The sequence below is a fragment of the Pseudophryne corroboree genome, chromosome 4 (assembly GCF_028390025.1).
Source record: "Pseudophryne corroboree isolate aPseCor3 chromosome 4, aPseCor3.hap2, whole genome shotgun sequence".
Taxonomy (NCBI): domain Eukaryota; kingdom Metazoa; phylum Chordata; class Amphibia; order Anura; family Myobatrachidae; genus Pseudophryne; species Pseudophryne corroboree.
In genome coordinates, this window is record NC_086447.1 from 697,621,847 (window position 1) to 697,645,759 (window position 23,913).

A 23,913-nucleotide genomic window follows, 5' to 3' on the forward strand; every position below is an offset into this window, starting at 1 on the left:
AGTTCAAGAGAAATCTGATGCGATCTGCAGTTCAGACAAGTCTGAGTAGTGGATGTGGGCCTTAAGTATTTTTTTCTAAACATAAAAAAATAACAAAAAAAATTCAATTGTATGATGATATGTATGAATATAACATAATTTGGCATACATTTTCCACAACATAACGCCTGCAAAGAATATAAATCAATTAATGAAGGAAAAAAATAGAATTTGCATGACAGATTTAAATAATATCTAGAATACCTGATCTGTTCTGTATGCAGAAGTAGACACTGCTTCAGAGAGTAGCATTCCTAGCATCACTTTAGAGTATTGTAGTTTACAAACCGGGGCTTCCATAACTGGCTTGCAGTCTCCCAGGTAACATCATTGTGTTGTAGAAATTGCAGATTAATGGATTTATAAACCAAGAAATCACCAAGGTAATTTGCATTATGAACATTTATATAGCAATGCTACTATGATCCCAGGGATAGGCAACATATTAATATTATTGCCATTGAGTTGTAACATGTCATAGCAGCAGATAGTGTGAAAAAATAAATAGAAGAGGAATATATAAGGTTGACAAATCATTGCAGACATGAAGAAGCTTATGATACAGTGTACATTTAATTGATAGCACAGGTGGCTACCCATAACCAGATACTTGTGAGATGAAGGATCAGATGAGCAACATGATGCGTCACTCACAAGAAGTAGGTTAACCTATGGCTGACACGGGTGGTCTTCAGTATGCCGGCTGTCGGGATCCCGGCGCTCAGTATACCGGCGCCAGAATCCCGACAGCCGGCATACCGACACTTATTCTCCCTCGTGGGGGTCCACGACCCCCCTGGAGGGAGAATAAAATAGTGTGGCGCGTGTAGCGCGCCACCGTGCCCGCAGCGTGGTGAGCACAGCGAGCCCGCAAGGGGCTCATTTGCGCTTGCCATACTGTTGGTATGTCGGCGGTCGAGCTCCCGGCGCCGGTATGCTGGTCGCCGGGAGCCTGACCGCCGGCAAACCATACTACACCCGCTGACACATCAAGCTGGTATGACGATAACCATCCAGTTATGGACTAAAGTGCTACAGAGACTGCGCTGACTGGGTGACATCACTTTCATTTGAAAGAAAGGAAATTACAATAGATATTTTTGGACACCGCTAAATATTAAATAAAGCCTAATAATAAATTAAACTTTATAGCAAAAGGCATGGTGGAAATTCACGACTAAATGTGTATTTTACCATCAAGTGGCAGTTTTGTTTCCCTTTATTATTATTACCAGTTATTTATATTTCACACACATATTACGCAGCGCTTTACAGAGAATATTTGACCATTCACATCAGTCCCTGCCCCAGTGGAGCTTACACCCTATATTCCCTACCACATGCACACACAGACACACACACACATTCACACTCGGGTTAATTTTAGTTGGAAGCTTTAAATGCAGATGTGTCCTCCCTCATCATTGCTGCAGTCACATTAAACAGCCCTTCTAGGCACGCCTAGTGGTGAGCGCGTTTACTAAAGCAGTGCAAAGTTTTGTGCATTTTTTCCCCTGAAAACACTGTAACGTAGCATTTTGTATACAGATACAGCTCTATTTGCGCACAGAATATTCACATGCAGCATATCATTTTAATCAGCATAGTCTGTTTGTGTGTCTTATTTGCATAGTGATGCAAATAAGATGCATTTTTTGGGAAAAAGACACTCAATGCTGTCCGAGACACACGGGAACCTGGTGCTCTCATGCGCCCTGTGTGCCGTTACCCATTACATACGGAAGCTAGATGAGGTTAGATCAGCATAGAAATGTTGTAAACATTAATTGTATTAGTTGCATGGGGCAGCACAGTCAGTGTAATGGTTAGCATTACTGACTCACAGCACTGAGGTCATGGGTTTGATTCCCACCATGGCCCTAACTGTGTGGAGTTTGTATATTCTCCCCATGCTTGTGTGAGTTTCCTCTGGGCACTCTGGTTTCCTCCAATAATCCAAAAACATACTGGTAGGTTAATTGGCTTCCAACAAAATGAACCCTTGCATTAATGTGTCTGTGTGTACATGTGGTAGAAAATATAGATTGTAAGCTTCACTGGGGCTGGGACTAATGTGAATGGCCAACTATTCTCTGTAAAGTGCAGCAGCAGATCTGTGCGCTATATAAATAATGTTAATAATTAGTAAACCCAATGGGGTCATTTTAGGTCACTTGTTTTTGGCTGCTGGCTGCTTCATTACTTAAAATATGGGAACGTAGACATAAACAAAAGTAGAGCAAAGTTTGTCAAATCTTTTGCTGACTGAGAAGCCGGCATCAGACTGGAAACAATGGAAAATAATGATCTGTTTGTTATATTGATATCAGATGGAATACTGTGACTTAAATGCCAGCGCAGGCAGTGGTACAGAAATGCAGTACACTACTTTGGTGTGTTTTTCCTTACAGTACTTGTTATTGATTTTGCTTGGCATAAGGCAATATCGTTCTGGAATTGAATAATTCAGTTTAAGTTCATTTAATCTTCCCAAAAGTGCAATTTGAAATAATTTTCTTTCCCTTTCCGAAGACACATGAGTTCTGCTTGTAAAGCAGGAAAAATAAACAGGGGTAATGTTATTGTGAGATTGTGAAAGTGGCAGTCTGTGTTTTTTAATACCAGCTTGTCAGTATTGTTGTTCTTTGATTTTCCAAGGTGCAGAGTAGTCTTCACATGGTAGTCACAGTAGACCTTGGGTGGTATTCATGTGACCGCCGGTCAGCTGACCGACAGTCACATGACCTCCTCCACCAGCCCGACGGCTCACTATCCCGATGGTCGGCATGCCGACCAACAGGGACTATTTCCACTCGTGGGTGTCCATGACACCCATAGAGTGGGAATACAACCCGTGGCGACCGCAGGTCGCCACCGAGCCTGCAGCGTGGCGAGCGCAGCGAGCCCGCAAGGGGCTTGCTGCACTCGCCCCTCCCCGCCGGGATCCCGGCGTCGGTATGCTGCCGGGATCCCGGCGTCGGTAAGCTGACCGCCGGTCAGCAGTACTACACCCGTAGACTTTGTGTATAGCTTTCACTGGCTGTGTTTATTACATACAATATCTAATTTGCACCAGTAGCAGATGTGCCTCATACCCTAGCACCAGCCTTGTGTGTACATGTACCGCATGATGATGACGTTAATGTATACTTGTTTGCAGATCGTATCTTGCATGTTTGCGCACTGTGGGCTTTATTCAGAGTTGTTAGCAAACCAAAAAAGCACACTAATGGACAAAACCATGCTGCACTGCAGGGGGGCAGATGTAACATGTGCAGAGAGAGTTAGAGTTGGGTGGGTGTGTTCAAACTGAAATCTAAATTGCAGTGTAAAAATAAAGCAGCCAGTATTTACCCTGCACAGAAATAATATAACCCACCCAAATCTAAATCTCTCTGCACATGTTACATCTGCCCCACTTGCAGTGCAACATGGTTTTGCCCAACAGTGTGCTTTTTTGCATTGCTAACAAACCTGAATGACACACTATGCATGCTACAGAAGTCGGCACATATCGCCAATGCAGAGCCATACACATTTGTATTGCATCTACACAGGGGTGTATCTTCCTATTGGCCAGGATGGCACTTGCCAGGGGCGTCGGCCAAGAGGGGGGCACCGACCGGCAGTGCCACCCGCTCCAAGGGTTAGAATGACATAGTAGTTCTCACTGAGTACATCCCTTAGCAGTGCTCATCCACTGCCGGACTCTCAGAAGCATATTGCACTCTGACACTCTCTGTGACTACAGTCACAATGATGGTGAATATAGCCAGGGAGCGGGGAACTTCCAGGTAGGGGGAGGGGCGAGGCACCTCCTCTTCCTCATCCGCTCCCCTTCTCATTGGTCCCACGCGGTCTGTCACCAAACACCAGCCACTATAATCAGCACCAGTCAGCAGTGCAGCATGACCATACCTGTACATTTTCTGCGGTACCATAGCTGCACTGCATGGTCTATCCTGGCAGTCTGGATCACAGGTTACAAAGAGCTCTGTATAGAGAGGTATCTATGTCCAGCAGTGTTGAGACTACAAGTCCCAGCACACCTTGTCAATTGGATTTGCTGGGACATGTAGTGAAATCACACCTAGAGGTTTTTTTTTTAACTGTATGTATGTGTGCATATATCCCCTCGGTGTCCCTGTCCACGCCCACCTCGTAATTCCCCCTTAGTGTCACTGCCCGCACCATCCCTGTAACTGCCCCCTCAGTGACCCTGCCCATACACTCCTGTAATTCCCTCTGTGTCCCTGCCTGCACCCTTCCCATAATTCCCCCTCAGTATCCCTGCTTGCAACCTTCCCGTAATTCCCTCTCAGTGTCCCTACCAGCACCCTAACCGTAATTCCCCCTCAGTGTCCCTACCTGCACACTCCTCGTAATTCCCCCTCAGTCTCCCTCTCTGCACCCTCTCCATAATTCCATCTCAGTGTCCCTGCCCGCACCCTCCTCGTAATTCCCCCTCAGTCTCCCTCTCTGCACCCTCCTCGTAATTCCATCTCAGTGTCCCTGCCCGCACGCTTATCGTAATTCCTTCTCAGTATCCCTGCCCGTACCCTCCCCGTAATTCCCCCTTAGTGTCCCTGCCCGCACACTCCTGTAATTCCCCATCAGTGTCCCTGCCCGCACACTCCTGTAATTCCCCCTCAGTGTCCCTGCCCACACCCTCCCTGTAATTGCCCCTCAGTGTACCTGACCTCAGCCTCCCTGTAAGCCCTCCACATCATTGTCCCTACCTGCATTCTCCCTGTAATTCTCCCTCAGTGTCCCTGACCTCAGCCTCCCTGTAAGCCCTCCACCTCATTGTCCCTACCTGCACCCTCCCTGTAATTCCCCCTCAGTGTCCCTGACCACACCCTACCTGTAATTGCCCCTCAGTGTACCTGACCTCAGCCTCCCTGTAAGCCCTCCACCTCATTGTCCCAACCTGCACCCTCCCTGTAATTCTCCCTCAGTGTCCCTGACCTCAGCCTATCTGTAACTCCCCCCTCTGTGTCTCTGGGTGGGGGAGATGGGGGGCGCCAGTTCTTTACTTTGCCAGGGGCGCTCAGACCCCTAGATACACCCCTGCATCTACACCATACAGTACTTGCTGACTTGTATGTAGGGCTCTCCTGAGTGTCCAGGGATATAACGTCAGCATGAATTGTATCATCAAGCCATCTGGACCACCACTTCACCTGTGAGGTGGGTGGTTATTGGCAGTGTTCGTAAATGGCTGAGAGGCATTGGCTAGTACCAGAGCCAGATGTATACACAGTGTATAAGCCCAAGGGTACATGTAGGCATTTTACACAGGTGCAGCAGTATGTACTGCCAGAAATTTGGTGAGTTTTGATCAGAAATGTGCGGAAAAGGCTTCACTTGTCATAGACTTTTTACTCCAGTTTTGACTTGATTAGAATGCTCAGAACTTGAGGGTACTATGCTGAAGACTTTTGTCCCAGCTAATGAACAGATTAGAAATTTGTCCCACTAGATGGTGCTGCTTACCAGCTACAGGCGTATAGTATGTGAATGTTTTTTTGGGAGGATGCTAAGGGATTGACACACCTCCAATGTGATGTGGCCAGGCCTTGTGAGTGTAACAACATATTTTCATGTGCACGTAATCCAAAATCATAACTCTTAGGAGGTACACCTTGTTATTACATTTTTCATTTCACACAGTCCAGACAGCTGTTTTGTGGCCTGAATTAGTTTGCAGCCTTAAAATTTGCTATAAATCTGTGATTTCACTGCGACCTATGATAAGGCCATCTGTTGTTTTATGCACTAAAGTGAATAGTAATACAGGTTGAGTCTCCCTTATCCAAAATGCTTGGGACCAGAAGTATTTTGGATATGGGATTTTTCCGTATTTTGGAATAATTAGATATCATAATGAGATATCATGGTGATGGGACCTAAAACTAAGCACAGAATGCATTTATGATACATATACACCTTATACACACAGCCTGAAGGTCATTTTAGCCAATATTTTTTATAACTTTGTGCATTAAACAAAGTGTGTCTACATTCACACAATTCATTTATGTTTCATATACACCTTATACACACAGCCCGAAGGTCATTTAATACAATATTTTTAATAACTTTGTGTATTAAAGACAGTTTGTGTACATTGAGCCATCAAAAAACAAAGGTTTCACTATCTCAGTCTCACTCGAAAAAGTCCGTATTTCGGAATATTCCGTATTTCGGAATATTTGGATATGGGATACTCAACCTGTAATTGCAAAAAAAAAAAAAAAATTTAAATATATCTATATTGATGCAAAAAACTAAATTAGCAGCATTACGTTTCTTAAAAATTACTATATTTGTTTTGTTTTTTATAATCATAACTATAACTGTTTGTGGCATTTTGTATACGTTATGACAAATGTACCATTTCAGTTGCTGCCTCAGGCAGCAGAGTAGCTAGCTGGCAAATTGATAGGTTCAAAATAGCTGCCTCCACTGTATGAAGACAGATGACAGGTCCACTTTCACCACGTTTTTTTATAAGGGCATAGTGTACGTTGCTGGATGTTATAGAATGGATGTAGAAGTAAATAAGTTAGTAAGAAAATTCTGGGGCTTATGTGAGTTGGACACATATGCATCCTAAAAAATCAGCATGGTAAAATAGTGTCTTTATGTATTCCCGCCCATATGATGAGTTGGAGGTATTTCAAGATGCGTCAGTTCTACACCAACAGCATATGCACTAGATTTACACCAGTGGTACTTACCTCTTTTAGCCCAACAGTCCCAAATCCCACACGTTCAGTGGATGAGAGTAGGGCTTACTTTATATAGCTTCTACATATCTCAATGTTTGGAGGTATGACTTTCACCCAGATATACTTGCGTTCATGCGAGTCATGGCATAAGCACAAGAAAACATTTATTTTGATGGTGAAAAATGCATTCGCAATTGAGTTTGATTTAAATGAAAAGGAACAACTTCCACAATACAATAGGCAAAGCCACAACGCCAGGCATGCAGCTACTGATAGTCGTATATGCATCTCTGTGCGGGTGTTACCTAGTTTGCAATTACCTGAACATGCCCTTACTATACGAGCACCCTCCCTTCCCTCTCCCTAGATGCATGCTTTTTGTATTTAATTAAAAATAAGCAAATTAGGGTTTGTTCAACTTATCACAAGCCCTTTTGTATACTAATCATATTGGTGGTGCGTGTGTGAAATATTAGCCAGTTGGCTAATATTGCTTAATAAACTGGAGTTGGTGGGGAGAGCAGACACTGAATACTTACATAATGAACTCAAGAGGGACAAATATGTCTCTTCTGTTTGTTAAGGAATTCTATTTATGGTACTAGCAGGTGATGTAATTAGCAGTAATTGCACTAGATAAAAGATGACTGCATGTTAAATCCTTGCTCTGGAAGACATACAAATAGATTACTAACATGACAATTACAAAGAGAACACAGGATATATTTTCCATAAACTGGACAAGAAAATAGCTGCTGAGAAATCTTCATTAAAACAGCAGGTCATAAAATAAAGGGCAATACTAGCTCACTGGCTGAATTGCAGGAATAACTGAATACAGTCCTTTTATAAAATGCCTGTAAGGTCAACTAGGGAAACCGTGATCAAGAAATTAAGCTATCTTTAATGGTATCCAGCCTGTGTTTTATGTTCTACAACTGAAGTAATTCCTTGTTTTAGACTTTAAGCTACCTTATCATCTTCTTCTCAACTAGAAACAAATGATCTGTCAGTATGGGCTCAAGGCTGCAAATCTCAATTCATGGGGCAGGCACAAGTTACTGTTATCTATATCACAATATATGAACCACAGTTAGCATTTCAATAAAACTGCAACATAAAACTGCACTGAATGGTCTTTGCTTTCTGCATAATACTCGCCAAGACAAACATAAATTGATTCCTTTGTTATGCGTTTTTGTATTTCTACTAAAGAGAGGCTCTGCATTATGCAACAAGTGTTAATGTTATAAGATATACAATCATTCATACTTGCCTACCTGACCCTCTCCATGAGGGAGAAAATGTTCTGTTCCTGAACTTTCCTGGTAATGTATGATTGCCATCACCTGTGGTGAGCTAGTTAATTGATAAGAAAGGTGTTTCACCACAGGTGATGGCAATCATACATTCCCAGGAAAGTCCAGGAACAGAGCATTTTCTCCCTCATGGAGAGGGTCAGGTAGGCAAGTATGCAATCATTATCCTTTTATAAAAAAAATGCTGGTTACAACAGGCTATATATCCAGTAAAACAGCTAAGATGAGTTGTGAGGTAGTATTTGCTTTTTCTGTAGCCAAATGTAGTCTGTCAAAATTTGTAAAATAATTGCATATACCCCTCTGGTCATACATATATGGGAGCCATCACAAAGGGGCATACTTTTCCTCCCTTCAGGTACTGTAGGGTTCTGTAGTGTTAAACCAATTCCCCTCTTTCCCCATCCCCCCTGACAGCTCATGTTTTCTAATTATACTGCAGTGATTTGTTTGCTTGCCTGGGTCAGTAATCATCCTACATGTTTAATAGACACAAATCCTTAAAACAGGGTGTGAGGACCATGGGCGTGATGTACTAAAGCAAAAATGCGGTAAAACCCCCGAAAACGGGGGTTTTACCGCATTTTCATATTTACTAACAACCTACCGCCGCGTTTTCGGCGTCCTGGGTATCGCCATCTCTGGATGGCGATACCCTATAGAAGCCTATGGGCTTCTTTTCGCCGACCGCCGCAACCCGTCGACACCGCCGCAGACGCCGACCCCCCTCCCCCCCAGCTTACCTTCCTCCATGATGCCCCGGACCCGGAAGGTAATCTCCTCCTCCCCCTAGCAACGCAGCCGGACTTCCTTCCGGCTGCAGGGGGGAGGAGGAGGCGCCGGGGGCAGCCTGCTGCTGCTTCCCTGCATCTATCCTGTGTGGTGACCCCATGGAGGTGACGGAGACCCCCCGCAGACCACCTAACAGGTATCGCGGGGGGCCTCCGTCACCGCATCGGGATGTTGATCGCATATGTTAGTACATACGCGATCAACATCGCTGCGGTAACCGGCGAGGTGCGGCGATGTATGTTAATACATCCCGCCCCATATGTGGAAATGTGGGCTATGGTATCAGGTGAACATGGTAAACACTACTGCAGTGATGTGTGTACAGGGTGTATAATCTGATAGCAAAGAAAATCAACCAAAACTATATAGCTTTTTTAAATGTTGTGTAACCAAGGGGGGTACAGTCAACTGTAGCTTATTTTGCTAGCAGGGCAGTTTATGCAATCAAGTCTGCTCGTCTTTCAGTTACAAGATTGCAGTCCTTTTTTATGTGCTGTATACTCAAGCCTTAGACACACAACTTTTATTGCTTTACAAATAATGACAAAATAATCTTCCTTATTTTGCCTTTTAGTCTCGGATTGGACAAATGCACATATGATTATATTCAGTCATCTGCTATTGTTTGCTTAAAATCTTACATCCTACATGTCTGTTTTAAGGTGAAACAGTTGCTGTTTAGCTCTTCCTACCCATCAGTTTCCTGATAAAGGATGGCTCATGTTATTCATTGGCAAGGCAGATGGCTGTTTCAAGCTAGGCTGTCACTATTCTTGTCAGCAACTGTTGAAGAGTCTGCAAAACAATCAGCATCAGAGAGAGAGAGAAAGAGAGAGAGATTCTTATATGGATTTTTGACTGTTTTCCAGCAGGACTCCGCCATTAATATATGTCACCATCTGGGTCACAGCATTTGAAAGAGCATTTAAACTTGTCTCTTCCATCCATAAAATAACATGTTGCCTTTTCAGTGGTAACTTAATAAGTAGATTTTTTTTAACCTTTATTGGTTAGTCAGCTATTGCCTTCTGCAATGTTTTCTGATGAAGTCTGGCAAGGAATATAGTACAACCTCTGGTAATTGTCTCTGCAAGGAATATGAAATAATCCATTAGATTGTTGCGCAGTCACATAGAGAAACTGAGGGAGACCATATGTCTTGTGAGAAACAAGCTTGGGTCACTGCTATTGCGTTTAAGTCTTTCACTTCTTTCTTCTACTGTTTCTAACAAGGTGTTTGGGCCCAAAGGTATTAAGTGATAAAGTGGAGACGGTGATTCAGATCTGATCGTAGATGTGCTAAATTTAGCACATCTACGATCAGTTACTCTACTCTGACATGCGAGGGGACACCTAGTCTGTCCCGCATGTCAGGCCCTACCCCCGCTGCGCGTTGGCACTCCACATAGGGATTCAGACTGTGATTGCTGCCGCTGCAGCGATCCAGTCTGAATTGGGCCCCAAGAGTGATAAAGTCCCGTCCGCCTCTGCTAGCGATGGCGTCACCCGAAAATGCATCTTAGTTGCACTGCGAGCACAAGGAGACTGCTGATTAATTTGATATGCGACACCTTTATATCTGTGTGTGACTAAGTATGTATACCTAGCACAACGGAACTTTGTGCGGCAAAAGCACGCTGATGCATCGTAGCACTTCATATATAGATTCAGGTATCTAGATTCAGGGACTCAATCGCACACAGATTAAAAGTGTCATATATCAAATTAATCAGCACAGTCTCCTGGTGCATCACAGTCACACCGCGTAGGGGTCAATTTTGTTAAAAGCGAGATATAAAATGCATCCCGCTTCCACCTCCTTGCGTAATTTTCACAATAAAAGCCAGCAAGTTTTCAAAACAATGGGCTGGATGCAATGACACCCAAGTTCGGTGGACGTAAGGTATCACGGCCAAACTTGGACCTTTTTTAAAGGGGCAATCACTTACAAGGCAAAACCATGCCTTGTAAGTGATTGCCCATTTGAAAAAACTTCTGACTTCAGCCGACATCCCACACGGCTGCCGAACTCAGGCATCATCAAGCCCAATAAGTCTAATCTCATTGATTAAAATTTGTGCCACAATCACTTGAAAACAGTTAGTACATGCAAGTGATGGGTGGACTGGGAGACACCCTACAACAAAATTTCCGTACTCCTCTAACATTTTTAAAAGCATGAAGAAGCTGCCATTTGCTTTTTGACAGTGCTTCTGAGTGCTCTGAGTGCACTCATCCAGAGTTCAACAATCAGTTCTACTAAATATACCGGGAATAAGCCTAAAAGGGCAAAAAAATCCATGTTGACTACCTGCCATCCAGCATCTGTCTGCAGGAATAAAATGTATCAGTATACTTCCATATAGCCTCTCAGGACATGGGGGGGAGGGGGGGGAATCCAGGAAAAGGTTGCTTAAGAAAATCCTGCAACTAGAGCTAAGGTCAGCTGAGAAGTTCCCAACACCAAAAAATGCAACACACTGAGCAGTTTTGCCAACTAAAGTACTGCTTGGTTGGATGGGACGGTTGGTTCCAGGGCCATACAGTTGGCAAATGGCAGCTAAGCATAGGTTGTATCATTGTACATTGTATCACCATGGTATCAACTGATCCTCACAAATCCTAGCAATCAGTCTCCTGGTACGATACATACGTGGTCTGGTTTCTTCGTGGAGGCATGAAAACTGTTTGTGATCTCAACTTCAGCATCTCCACTCTCCCTCACATTCACAGCTACATTCTCACACCCCCTTGCTGCAACTGGCTCACTTACACAGATACAATATGGAGAATCATTTAACATGGAAAAACTTTTATTTTTAACCAAAATAACATTACTATAATTTTTAGATATCCCACTATTGATTATGGTATTACAATTAAGATAAATCAGCTCAAATGTATGGTGAATTTGTTTAAACACTGTATGTGTTGCAATTGGATTAAACGACCCCTTATTTGTGTACATGACTTTGATGAGAGTTCCTCTTACTTTGATCTCACTTCTAATTATGCCCTTTAGAATCTTGTGTTACCATGTGTTACATGTGTTACATCTTTGTGTTACAAAGATGTCCTGTTTGCTCATACTGTCATATTGTTGTACACACATGTACTCATAAAATTTGATTCCACAGGACTGTGAGATGATCACATGACTTGAATTAATTATCTTACAAACATAACATATTTTTTGTTTTGATAGAATTGACACCTGAAGAGAAAGCCCAAAAGATTGCAAGGACCATGCGCAAGCAGTCTGTAGAAGTGAAGGAGAAGTGGGAAAGCCTGAACTCCCAGGCTGGCAGCTGGCAGAAGCAAGTAGACAAGGCTTTGGAGAAACTGAAGGTTCTGAAAAGTGCAATGGATGACCTTGAAGGAGATTTGATGGGAGCAGAGAAAGTGCGCAGTAGCTGGAAGCCAGTTGGAGACTTAGTAATTGATTCTCTGAAGGAACACATTGATAACACACGTGTAAGTAATGCCCTTTTCAGTAGTCACATTTAACATATCCTGATAATCTTAATCCTGCTTACAGATGTTTCCTAATGCAGTCACTCCAAACATCCCCTCTCAGCATGACAGGTCCTGTGTGATTCTGCTAGCATCGGGCATCTTTTTCAAGTTTTTTTGTTCAAAAATCCATCTTAGTCACAATGCAATGTGATGTGACTAGCACACACCAGGAGACTCTGCAGATTAATTTGATATGTGACACTTGTATATCTGTGTGCGACTGAATCTTTATATGAAGTACTACAATGCAATGGCCGTAGCCTTTTTCGACGCCAAGTTCCATTGTGCTTCATATACAGACTCAGTTGCACACAAATTTACAAGTGTCAATAATCAAATTAATCAGCACAGTCTCCTGGTGCATCCTAGTCGCATTGCAATGAAGATGCATTTTTGGTCGAAAAATATGCAAAAACAATACCCAGTGCTGGCAGAGTTGCACAGGACCTGGCGGATTAATTGCACCCGACATAGGTGGTCATTCCGAGTTGTTCGCTCGTTGCCGATTTTCGCTATGATGCGATTTGTTGCTAAATGCGCATGCGCATTGTACGCAGCGCGCATGCGCTTAGTTATTTTACTAAAAACTTAGCAGTTTTGCAGTTGATCGTGCGTCGCTTTTCAGTCGCACTGCTGATCGGTGAGTGATTGACAGGAAAGGGGCGTTTCTGGGTGGTAACTGAGCGTTTTCCGGGAGTGTGCTAAAAAACGCAGGCGTGTCTGGAGAAACGGGAGAGTGGCTGGCCGAACGCAGGGCGTGTTTGGGACGTCAAACCAGGAACTAAACGGGCCGAGCTGATCGCAATCTTGGAATAGGTCTGGAGCTACTCAGAAACTGCAAGAAAATATTTAGTAGCAATGCTGCTAATCTTTCGTTCACTATTCTGTTAAGCTAAGATACACTCCCAGAGGGCGGCGGCCTAGCGTGTGCAATGCTGCTAAAAGCAGCTAGCGAGCGAACAACTCGGAATGAGGGCCATATTGCGCAGCATGGAGTATTGAGGCTAAATATATGAGGACACATCTTTTGCTCATTTTATTAAAGGTAATCATTTGTGTATCAAAAGTGTTTTTAAAGTGTAGCATTAGTATATCGAGTCCAGTATTAATTAATGACGTCAACACTTTTTTAATGATTGTTACTGGTACACTTAGATGTCTGCCTACGTGCATTGATTTACATACACAGATGCACAAGAAGCATGCACTGACCAGTTAGATGAATAGGACAGAATGAGAATTCAGGAGTTTATGCATTGATGTAGTTAGTTGTTTTGAAGCAATACAATATTATATTTTATACTGCAAATTGAGATTATGAATAATAAAAGATAAAGGTGTTTAAAGAACTTCATTTTAGGGGTGTCTGGACAGAAGGACATACAGCCATTTTTACACCACAAAAACACTTACAGTACATTTTACATGAGTTCAGTGCAACCAGAGATCTGTGTGTGTCCTATACATTTTGCAGCTTCCAGTTTATCAGTATAACATTCCCAACTAGTCAGATACAGAGGGAGCCACGCTAGTCGTGGCTCGGCCTGTGCCTGGGTGCGCCCATGACAGAGACGTGCCCTATTCACTAGAATGGGAGAGCATCTCAGTCGCACGCCAGGACAGATGCTATGAATAGGAGCGTCTCTGTGTACTCCCAGCATGACTAGTCACGCCGGGAGTGCACGCCTGCGATGGAAACGCTTCAGATGAGCGTGGCTCCATCTGTAATAGAAGGACCAATAACCATATCAGTGTTATTGCTACAGTGTCAGAGTGTCATGAAGGTCCCGCCATGTTAATGCAACAGTAGGGGCCCATACTTGGGGATGTGGCCAGTCACCACAGCGAGTACATTGTATTTGCCCCTTGATAAATATATACATAGTATTTACAATTACTGCTAGTGCACACATGATAATGTACCAGATTAATAACAACCAATGCACTGTAGAAAATATACCATAGTCTTGTGCAGTATCATGTAACATATATAAATAAAGTGCAGTCTTGCACCTAATCCCTTGAAGAGGAGGTCGGCCCTCAGGCAGTTGGCCCACCGGAGGTTTCCCTTGTACCCCTGTGGGCCAGTCACCCTGGACTGATTATGACGTTGATGAACTCTTGTGCTGTAAACTCATTGAATTCTGTGCTGGCCATTAAAATAACCCTCTCAGCTCTGATCAGAGTTGCTAGCATCTTATGGCAGGAAAAGATGACGCTTACTATTTTTGCTTGTGGTGAGTCTTACAAAAGATTTAAGTGCCATTTGGTAGACCATATGCCATCTGTAATTTTTATAGTTGGGGGAGGGATGTTTTGCCATAATATTATGTGTTTATGTTTCTCTTTCACAACCATCTGCATAGTGTATTGCACTTGCATATCTATGTTTGCAAGGTGTGTAGTGCACATGAGCATCTAGGCCCAGTGGGGCACACTCACCGCACACCCTGCACACATTTAATTATACTTATCACTCCTTTGGCCCGGCGCTAGCTGCAGAGCTGCTAAAATCACTGGGAAAATGGCCACAGCAGCTATAAAATTATTAATGAATGAACATATTTGTAATGAGAGTAAAATAATGAAACAATCTGTTGGAATATTTCTCTGTCTTCCTAATATTTACATATAGACCGCACATTGACGACATAGCTGTTCTACTGATATGCTGAAGCTTTATTATGTTCAGGACAGCTGCACCTCGGCTTTGTGGTGTTTAGGGCAGCATACCAGCCACCCAAGTTATACATGTCCACATCTTCCACAGTTTGTTTATATAGTATATTGCTACATTACTTTCTCTTACGTCCTAGAGGATGCTGGGGACTCCGTAAGGACCATGGGGTATAGACGGGCTCCGCAGGAGACATGGGCACTATAAAGAACTTTTAGTATGGGTGTGCACTGGCTCCTCCCTCTATTCCCCTCCTCCAGACCTCAGTTAGATTTTGTGCTCAGAGGAGAATAGGGTGCATTACAGAGGAGCTCTCCTGAGTTTCTCTGAAAAAGAATTTTGTTAGGTTTTTTATTTTCAGGGAGCACTGCTGGCAACAGGCTCCCTGCATCGTGGGACTGAGGAGAGAGAAGCAGACCTACTTAAATGATAGGCTCTGCTTCTTAGGCTACTGGACACCATTAGCTCCAGAGGGAGTCGGAACGCAGGTCTCGCCCCGCCGTTCGTCCCAGAGCCGCGCCGCCGTCCTCCTTGCAGAGCCGGAAGATAGAAGCCGGGTGAGTATAAAAAGAAAAGTAGACTTCAAGGCGGCAGAAGACTTCAGATCTTCACTGAGGTAAGCGCGCAGCTATAATGCTGCGCGCCATTGCTCCCACACACTACACACACACTGAAGGCACTGATGGGTGCAGGGCGCAGGGGGGGTGCCCTGGGCAGCAATATAAACCTCTGGAATGTCAATAGGGTACATTAGGCTGCGGAGGCAGTAAATGAAAAAATCCCCCGCCATTTTTTGTATATTGGAGCGGGACCGAAGCCCGCCGCTGGAGGGGGCGGAGCTTGATCCCTCAGCACTAACAGCGCCATTTTCTCCACAGAACGCTGCAGAGAAGCTGGCTCCCCGGACTCTCCCCTGCTGAACACGGTGACAGAGGGCTGGAAAGAGGGTGGGGGGGGGGGGCATTTGTAAAGCGCAGTGAGTGTAAACACATTTATTATACATATAAAAAGCGCTATATCTGGGTTTTTATTCCAGTGTCAGTTGGCGCTGGGTGTGTGCTGGCATACTCTCTCTCTGTCTCTCCAAAGGGCCTTGTTGGGGAATTGTCCCCTTATAGATATTATCCCTGTGTGTGGGGGGGTGTCGGTACATGCGTGTCGGCATGTCTGAAGCGGAAGGCTCGTCCAAGGAGGAGGTGGAGCAGATGAGTGGTGTGTCTCCGTCGGCAACGCCGACTCATGATTGGATGGACATGTGGCATATGTTAAATGCAAGTGTGACCTCATTACATAAGAGAATGGACAATGCAGAGTCCAGGGAAAAAGCAGGGAGTCAATCCATGGATTGGACTGAGTCACAGGGCCCTTTTGGGTCTCAAAAACGTCCCCTATACCAAATAGCAGACACTGGTACCGACACAGATTCTGACTCCAGTGTCGACTACGATGATGCAAAATTACAGCCAAGGGTGGCAAAAAGTATTTAGTATATGATTATTGCAATAAAAGACATTTTGCATATCACTGATGACCCCTCTGTGCCTGACATGAGGGTGTGCATGTATAAGGAAAAGAAACCTGAGGTAACCTTTCCCCCATCCCATGAGCTTAACGAGTTATTTGAAAAGGCTTGGGAAACTCCAGATAAAAAACTGCAGATTTCCCAAGCCTACAAGCTGGAATTCGAAGAGGTGCCCCCTCGCCGATTTTTCAAGTCGGCCTTGCCAGCTTCACCCGCGGAGAGGGAAGTAGTGTTAGCTGCAGTTCAAAAGCTGTGTCAACAGCAAGTGATTGTCAAGGTTCCCCTGGTCCAACAGGGAAAAGGGTACTATTCATCCCTGTTCGTGGTCCCGAAGCCGGATGGTTCGGTCAGACCCATTTTAAATCTAAAATCCCTAAACCTGTACTTGAAAAAGTTCAAATTCAAGATGGAATCGCTCCGAGCTGTAATATCCAGCCTGGAAGGGAGGGATTTTATGGTGTCACTAGACATAAAGGATGCATACCTTCATGTCCCCATATATCCCCCTCATCAGGAGTACCTGAGATTCGCTATACAGGACTGTCATTACCAGTTTCAGACGTTGCCGTTTGGGCTTTCCACGGCCCCGAGGATTTTCACCAAGGTGATGGCGGAGATGATGGTGCTCCTGCGCAGGCAGGGAGTCACAATTATCCCATACTTGGACGATCTCCTGATAAAGGCGAGATCGAGAGATCAATTGCTGAAGAGCGTGTCACTCTCCCTGAGAGTGCTGCAACAGCACTGTTGGATTCTCAATCTGCCAAAGTCTCAATTGGTTCCAACGACTCGGCTATCATTCCTAGGCATGATTCTGGACACGGAACAAAAGAGGGTTTTTCTCCCATTGGAAAAAGCCCAGGACCTCCAGAACATGGTCAGAGACCTGCTAAAACCAAAAAGAGTGTCTGTTCATCAATGCACTCGAGTTCTGGGAAAAATGGTGGCAGCCTACGAGGCCATCCCCTTCGGCAGGTTCCATGCGAGGACATTTCAGTGGGACCTTCTGGACAAGTGGTCCGGATCCCATCTACAAATACATCAGAAAATAACCCTGTCCCCCAGGGCCAGGGTGTCTCTCTTGTGGTGGCTGCAGAGTGCTCACCTTCTAGAGGGTCGCAGGTTCGGCATTCAAGACTGGGTTCTGGAGACCACGGACGCGAGCCTCCGAGGATGGGGAGCAGTCACACAAGGAAGAAATTTTCAGGGACTATGGTCAAGCCAGGAGGCTTGTCTACACATCAACATACTGGAATTGAGGGCCATATACAACGGCCTACGACAAGCGGAGAATCTTCTTCGCGACTTACCGGTTCTGATTCAGTCAGACAACGTCACAGCCGTGGCTCATGTAAACCGCCAAGGCGGGACAAGGAGCAGAGTGGCGATGGTGGAAGCCACCAGGATTCTTCGCTGGGCGGAAAATCACGTAAGCGCTCTGTCAGCTGTCTTCATTCCGGGAGTGGACAACTGGGAAGCAGACTTCCTCAGCAGACACGATCTCCATCCAGGAGAGTGGGGACTTCATCAAGAAGTTTTTGCAGAGATAATAAGTCTTTGGGGAATTCCTCAAATAGATATGATGGCGTCACGTCTCAACAAGAAGCTTCGGAGGTATTGTGCCAGGTCACGGGACCCTTAAGCAGTAGCGGTGGACGCCCTGTCAGTCTATGTGTTCCCTCCTCTTCCTCTCATCTCAAAAATATTGAGAATCATAAGACGAAAAAGAGTGCAGACAATACTCATTGTTCCAGATTGGCCTCGAAGGGCCTGGTACTCAGATCTTCAGGAAATGCTCACAGAAGATCTGTGGCCTTTTCCTCTCAGGGAGTACCTGTTACAGCAGGGGCCCTGCGTGTTCCAAGACTTACCGCGGTTACGTTTGACGGCATGGCGGTTGAACACCGAATCCTAGCTGGGAAAGGTATTCCGGAGGAAGTCATCCCTACTCTGATAAAGGCTAGGAAGGAGGTGACGGCAAAACATTATCACCGTATCTGGAGGAAGTATGTATCTTGGTGAGAAGCCAAGAATGCTCCTACGGAAGATTTCCATCTGGCCCGTTTTCTCCACTCTCTACAGACAGGAGTGGATATGGGCCTGAAGTTAGGCTCCATTAAGGTACAGATTTCGGCCCTATCTATATTCTTCCAGAAGGAATTGGCTTCTCTCCCAGAAGTCCAGACGTTTGTGAAGGGAGTACTGCACATCCAGCCCTACTTTGTGCACCGTGGGACCTTAATGTGGTGTTAAGTTTCCTAAAATCTCACTGGTTTGAACCTCTTCAAACGGTTGAATTAAAATTTCTCACGTGAAAGGTGGTCATGTTATTGGCCTTGGCATCTGCAATGTGGGTGTCCGAATTGGCGGCCTTGTCCCACAAGAGCCCCTATTTGATTTTCCATGTGGATAGAGCGGAGTTGAGGACTCGTCCTCAAATTTTGCCTAAGGCGGTTTCTTCATTTCATATGAACCAACCTATTGTGGTGCCTGTGGCTACGGGGAACTTGGAGGACTCCAAGTCCCTGGATGCAGTCAGGGCCTTAAAAATTTATGTAGCCAGGACGGCTAGGGTTAGGAAAACAGAGGCTCTGATTGTCCTGTATGCAGCCAACAAAGTTGGCGCTCCTGCTTCTAAGCAGACTATTGCTCGCTGGATCTGTAACACGATTCAGCAGGCTCATTCTACTGCTGGATTGTCGTTACCAAATTCGGTAAAGGCCCATTCCACTAGGAAGGTGGGCTCTTCTTGGGCGGCTGCCCGAGGCGTCTCGGCATTACAGCTTTGCCGAGCAGCTACTTGGTCGGGTTCAAACACTTTTGCAAAATTCTACAAGTTTGATACCCTGGCTGATGAGGACCTTGCGTTTGCTCAGTCGGTGCTGCAGAGTCATCCGCACTCTCCCGCCCGGTTTGGAGCTTTGGTATAAACCCCATGGTCCTTACGGAGTCCCCAGCATCCTCTAGGACGTAAGAGAAAATAAGATTTTAAACCTACCGGTAAATCTTTTTCTCCTAGTCCGTAGACTTGTATATAGTTGTTGCTTACATAAGGGTTATGTTACAGTTGGAATCGGTCTATGACTGGTACTGTTTTTTGTTCATACTGTTAACTGGTTGCGTATTTTCCAGGTTATATGGTATGATTGGTGTGGGCTGGTATGAATCTTGCCCTAAGATTAACAAAATCCTTTCCTCATGTTGTCCATCTCCTCTGGGCACAGTTTCTCTAACTGAGGTCTGGAGGAGGGGCATAGAGGGAGGAGCCAGTGCACACCCATACTAAAAGTTCTTTATAGTGTCCATGTCTCCTGCGGAGCCCGTCTATACCCCATGGTCCTTACGGAGTCCCCAGCATCCTCTTCGAACTAGGAGAAAAAGATTTACCGGTAAGTTTAAAATCTTATTTTTGTAAACATCATTAGATTTGATTTACAATTGTTAAGTAATCTGGACAATTGGAAAGTAGCATGGCACTATACCAAGGTGAAATGTCAGATATGCTCTAGTGCGGGAGGAACGAGGCCAGGATCTCCGCCGGAGGATGAAGATTTCCTGACCTCTTGGTAGGACCTGCAGCAGCCGGCTTGCATGACCCCATGGGTGACGCAGATGATTCGATACTGCGTCCTAGGATGCAGTTGGGATCAGTAATGCATGCAGGAGGTGTGATGCCTCTTGCTGCATTACTATAATAGTGTTATCGCTGCTACTTCCATGTAAACAGCAGTGATAGCTCCTCCATCCACATCTGAATCAGGTCCTCTATGCTGTCGTCTGTGTAAGTATGCACACTTATACCCCTGACTCACCAATGTCACAAATAATTCTGAGTTTGAGCTAGATGCACAATGTATATTCTATGCACAAATATGTCCAACTCTAAATGAGTCCCAAAATTTACATATATTAAACTATGCTTTGTACATGATTAACCCTTTGAAAAAACGTCCGAGTTCAGCCGGCATCCCACACAGCCGCCGGCCTCAGAGTTCATTACATCCCGCGCCAAATGTTAAACCTTATACCACTTTTTAGAAACACCCTTCTTTTAAATAAAAGCGTGAGATGAGATCTGATTTCTGCCAGCTCATATTCAGTTATTGGCCTGTTCCTCCCCCAGCACATGCGAGAGAGAAGCTTGGCATCGGGTGGTCCTAAGTTGCTAACAATGCAGTAACCATGCTCCAATTCATGGCCTCTCTCCCTGGGTTGCGACACTAGTAGCACCACTATTGGTACAGCCGCGGTATAGACTTCCATGCATTAAGCAACGCCCGCATCAAGCAGAACTAGCCATTGTGCTGTGTGCATACTCCATACATAAGAAAGAACTTCTACAATGGGCCACTACACATTTCTCAGTAAATGCTGCCTTCATGATCCACAGACACAATGCTCTTTGTTGGAAATCTAGACACACAGCACCAATTAAAATACATTTTTGCTGTACCTCAGCCAATCTACACATTGTAAATGAGACCCACTGTGTACATTTGAAGCATTTGTAATCTAGCCAATGGTGTTTCAATAGTTTTGTTTATATTGTAAGAATATCTAATAAAATTACATAATCTGACAGCATGAGCAAGCATAGCTGTATCTTCATAGAACGCAATCATTTATTATCTTTTAATCTCCTTGAATCAATGTTTTTTCCATTACTCTGGACCTCTTCACCTTTTGCACACATTATGTGACATCCTAACTTGATGGCCAGTGATGCAGGTGTGCATGCCACTATGAACAGATGGTGTCTTGAGCAATTATTGAATCCAATTACAATTTGTATGAACAATTAATTAGAGTGAAATAACGCTGTGATTTTATCACCTTTTTACATTTCAACAAAAATGATATGTTCAATTAAACTAAGGTTTTGCTAGAAAACGATCTATAAACATGAATCACCAACCAGCTGCTGCAATATAATAAAGTCACAAACGATCATAATGATTTCACTTCATGTCTTGTTTTAGATGTTTTATGCATAGCCTTACGTGGTGTTTGAATGACTCAGAGTTTTATAAGATCTAAAATTAGGTGATATATTAGCATCTCACAGTAATAGGCAAATTGTTGCTTTGCATACGTTGGAGGTTTTTCTCTGATGGGAACACTGTAATCCTACAGGTACAGTAGATTATAGTTCATGTTCCGCAGTTGCCGAGGCTACAGAGCATTATTTTCAATGTAAAAAAAAAATGTCATCATTACTATAACTGGTGCTAATTCAAATTCATCACCAAGGTGAGGTGAATGTGTAAATGATGTTTACCTTGCTTGCCAATGTACTTAAAAATAATGAACAGTAAATTATTTTGTTTTGCAGTTTTGTTTTGTTTTATTCATTTGAGAGGAAAGAGGATTAATTATCTCTTCATTTTAATTAGCATGAATATGTGCTTTTGGATTGAGCCATTGTAAAAGAGGTCAGCATGCTGACAACTTGGCTCCTTTTTACTGAAGAACAAGTAGCACTCAACTTTTTTAACGTATTCTGCGGAATAACTAGATAATGTTAAAAAAATGCATCTCATTCTCAGAAATAGTCAACAAAAATAAGATTTTAAACCTACCGGTAAATCTTTTTCTCCTAGTCCGTAGAGGATGCTGGGGACTTTGTAAGGACCATGGGGATAGACGGGCTCCGCAGGAGACATGGGCACTAAAAAGAACTTTAGATATGGGTTTGCACTGGCTCCTCCCTCTATGCCCCTCCTCCAGACCTCAGTTAGAGAAACTGTGCCCAGAGGAGACGGACAGTACGAGGAAAGGATTTTGGTAATCTAAGGGCAAGATTCATACCAGCCCACACCGTATAACCTGGAATATACGCAACCAGTTAACAGTAGGAACAAAGAGTATCAGTCAACGACCGATCTTAACTGTAACATAACCCTTATATAAGCAAGAACTATATACAAGTCATGCAGAAATATGTCCGCACTGAGACGGGCGCCCAGCATCCTCTACGGACTAGGAGAAAAAGATTTACCGGTAGGTTTAAAATCTTATTTTCTCTTACGTCCTAGAGGATGCTGGGGACTCCGTAAGGACCATGGGGATTATACCAAAGCTCCAAACCGGGCGGGAGAGTGCGGATGACTCTGCAGCACCGATTGAGCAAACATGAGGTCCTCATCACCAAGGTATCAAACTTGTAGAATTTAGCAAAAGTGTTTGAACCCAACCAAGTAGCTGCTCGGCAAAGCTGTAAAGCCGAGACGCCTCTGGCAGCCGCCCAAGAAGAGCCCACCTTCCTAGTGGAACGGGCCTTTACCGAATTTGGTAACGGCAATCCAGCGGTAGAATGAGCTTGCTGAATCATATTACAGATCCAGCGAGCAATAGTCTGCTTAGAAGCAGGAGCGCCAACCTTGTTGGCTGCATACAGGACAAACAGTGCCTCTGTTTTCCTAACCCGAGCCGTTCTGGCTACATACATTTTCAATGCCCTGACCACATCAAGGGACTCGGAATCCTCCAAGTCCCGCGTAGCCACAGGCACCACAATAGGTTGGTTCATATGAAAAGAGGAAACCACCTTAGGCAAAAATTGAGGACGAGTCCGCAACTCAGCTCTATCCACATGGAAGATCAGATAGGGGCTTTTGTGAGACAAGCCGCTAACTCAGATACTCTCCTTGCAGATGCCAAGGCCAACAACATGACCACCTTCCAAGTGAGATACTTTAATTCCACCGTTTGAAATGGCTCAAACCAGTGAGACTTAAGGAACCGTAACACCACGTTAAGGTCCCATGGTGCCACTGGAGGCACAAAAGGAGGCTGGATATGCAGCACTCCCTTCACAAAAGTCTGGACTTCTGGGAGAGAAGCCAATCCCTTCCGAAAGAAAATGGAAAGGGCCGAAATCTGAACTTTAATTGAGCCTAATTTTAGGCCCAAATTCACTCCAGTCTGGATGAAGTGAAGAAAACGGCCCAGATGGAATTCTTCCGGAGGAGCATTCCTGAACTCAAACCAAGACACATACTTCCTCCAAATACGGTGATAATGTTTCGCCGTCACCTCCTTCCTAGCCTTTATCAGGGTAGGAATGACCTCATCCGGAATGCCCTTTTCAGCTAGGATCCGGCGTTCAACCGCCAAGCTGTCAAACGCAGCTGCGGTAAGTCTTGGAATAGACAGGGCCCCTGTTGCAACAGGTCCTCTCTGAGAGGAAGAGGCCACGGATCTTCTGTGAGCATTTCCTGCAGATCCGGATACCAGGCCCTTCGAGGCCAATCTGGAACAATGAGAATTGTCTGTACTCCTCTTCGTCTTATGATTCTCAATATCTTTGAGATG

At 44.4% G+C, this 23,913-nt stretch overlaps 1 protein-coding gene across 6 annotated transcripts in view; it reads left to right on the forward strand.

Annotated features, from left to right (window-relative positions):
* The window catches only part of UTRN (utrophin), a 1,167,552-nt gene that overhangs the window by 810,725 nt on the left and 332,914 nt on the right, over window positions 1-23,913 (forward strand). For all 6 annotated transcript variants that reach the window (XM_063917938.1, XM_063917937.1, XM_063917939.1 and 3 more), the window contains one exon: window positions 12,090-12,358. In XM_063917938.1, coding sequence (XP_063774008.1) covers window positions 12,090-12,358 — 269 coding nt within the window. The remainder of the gene's footprint in view (window positions 1-12,089; window positions 12,359-23,913) is intronic.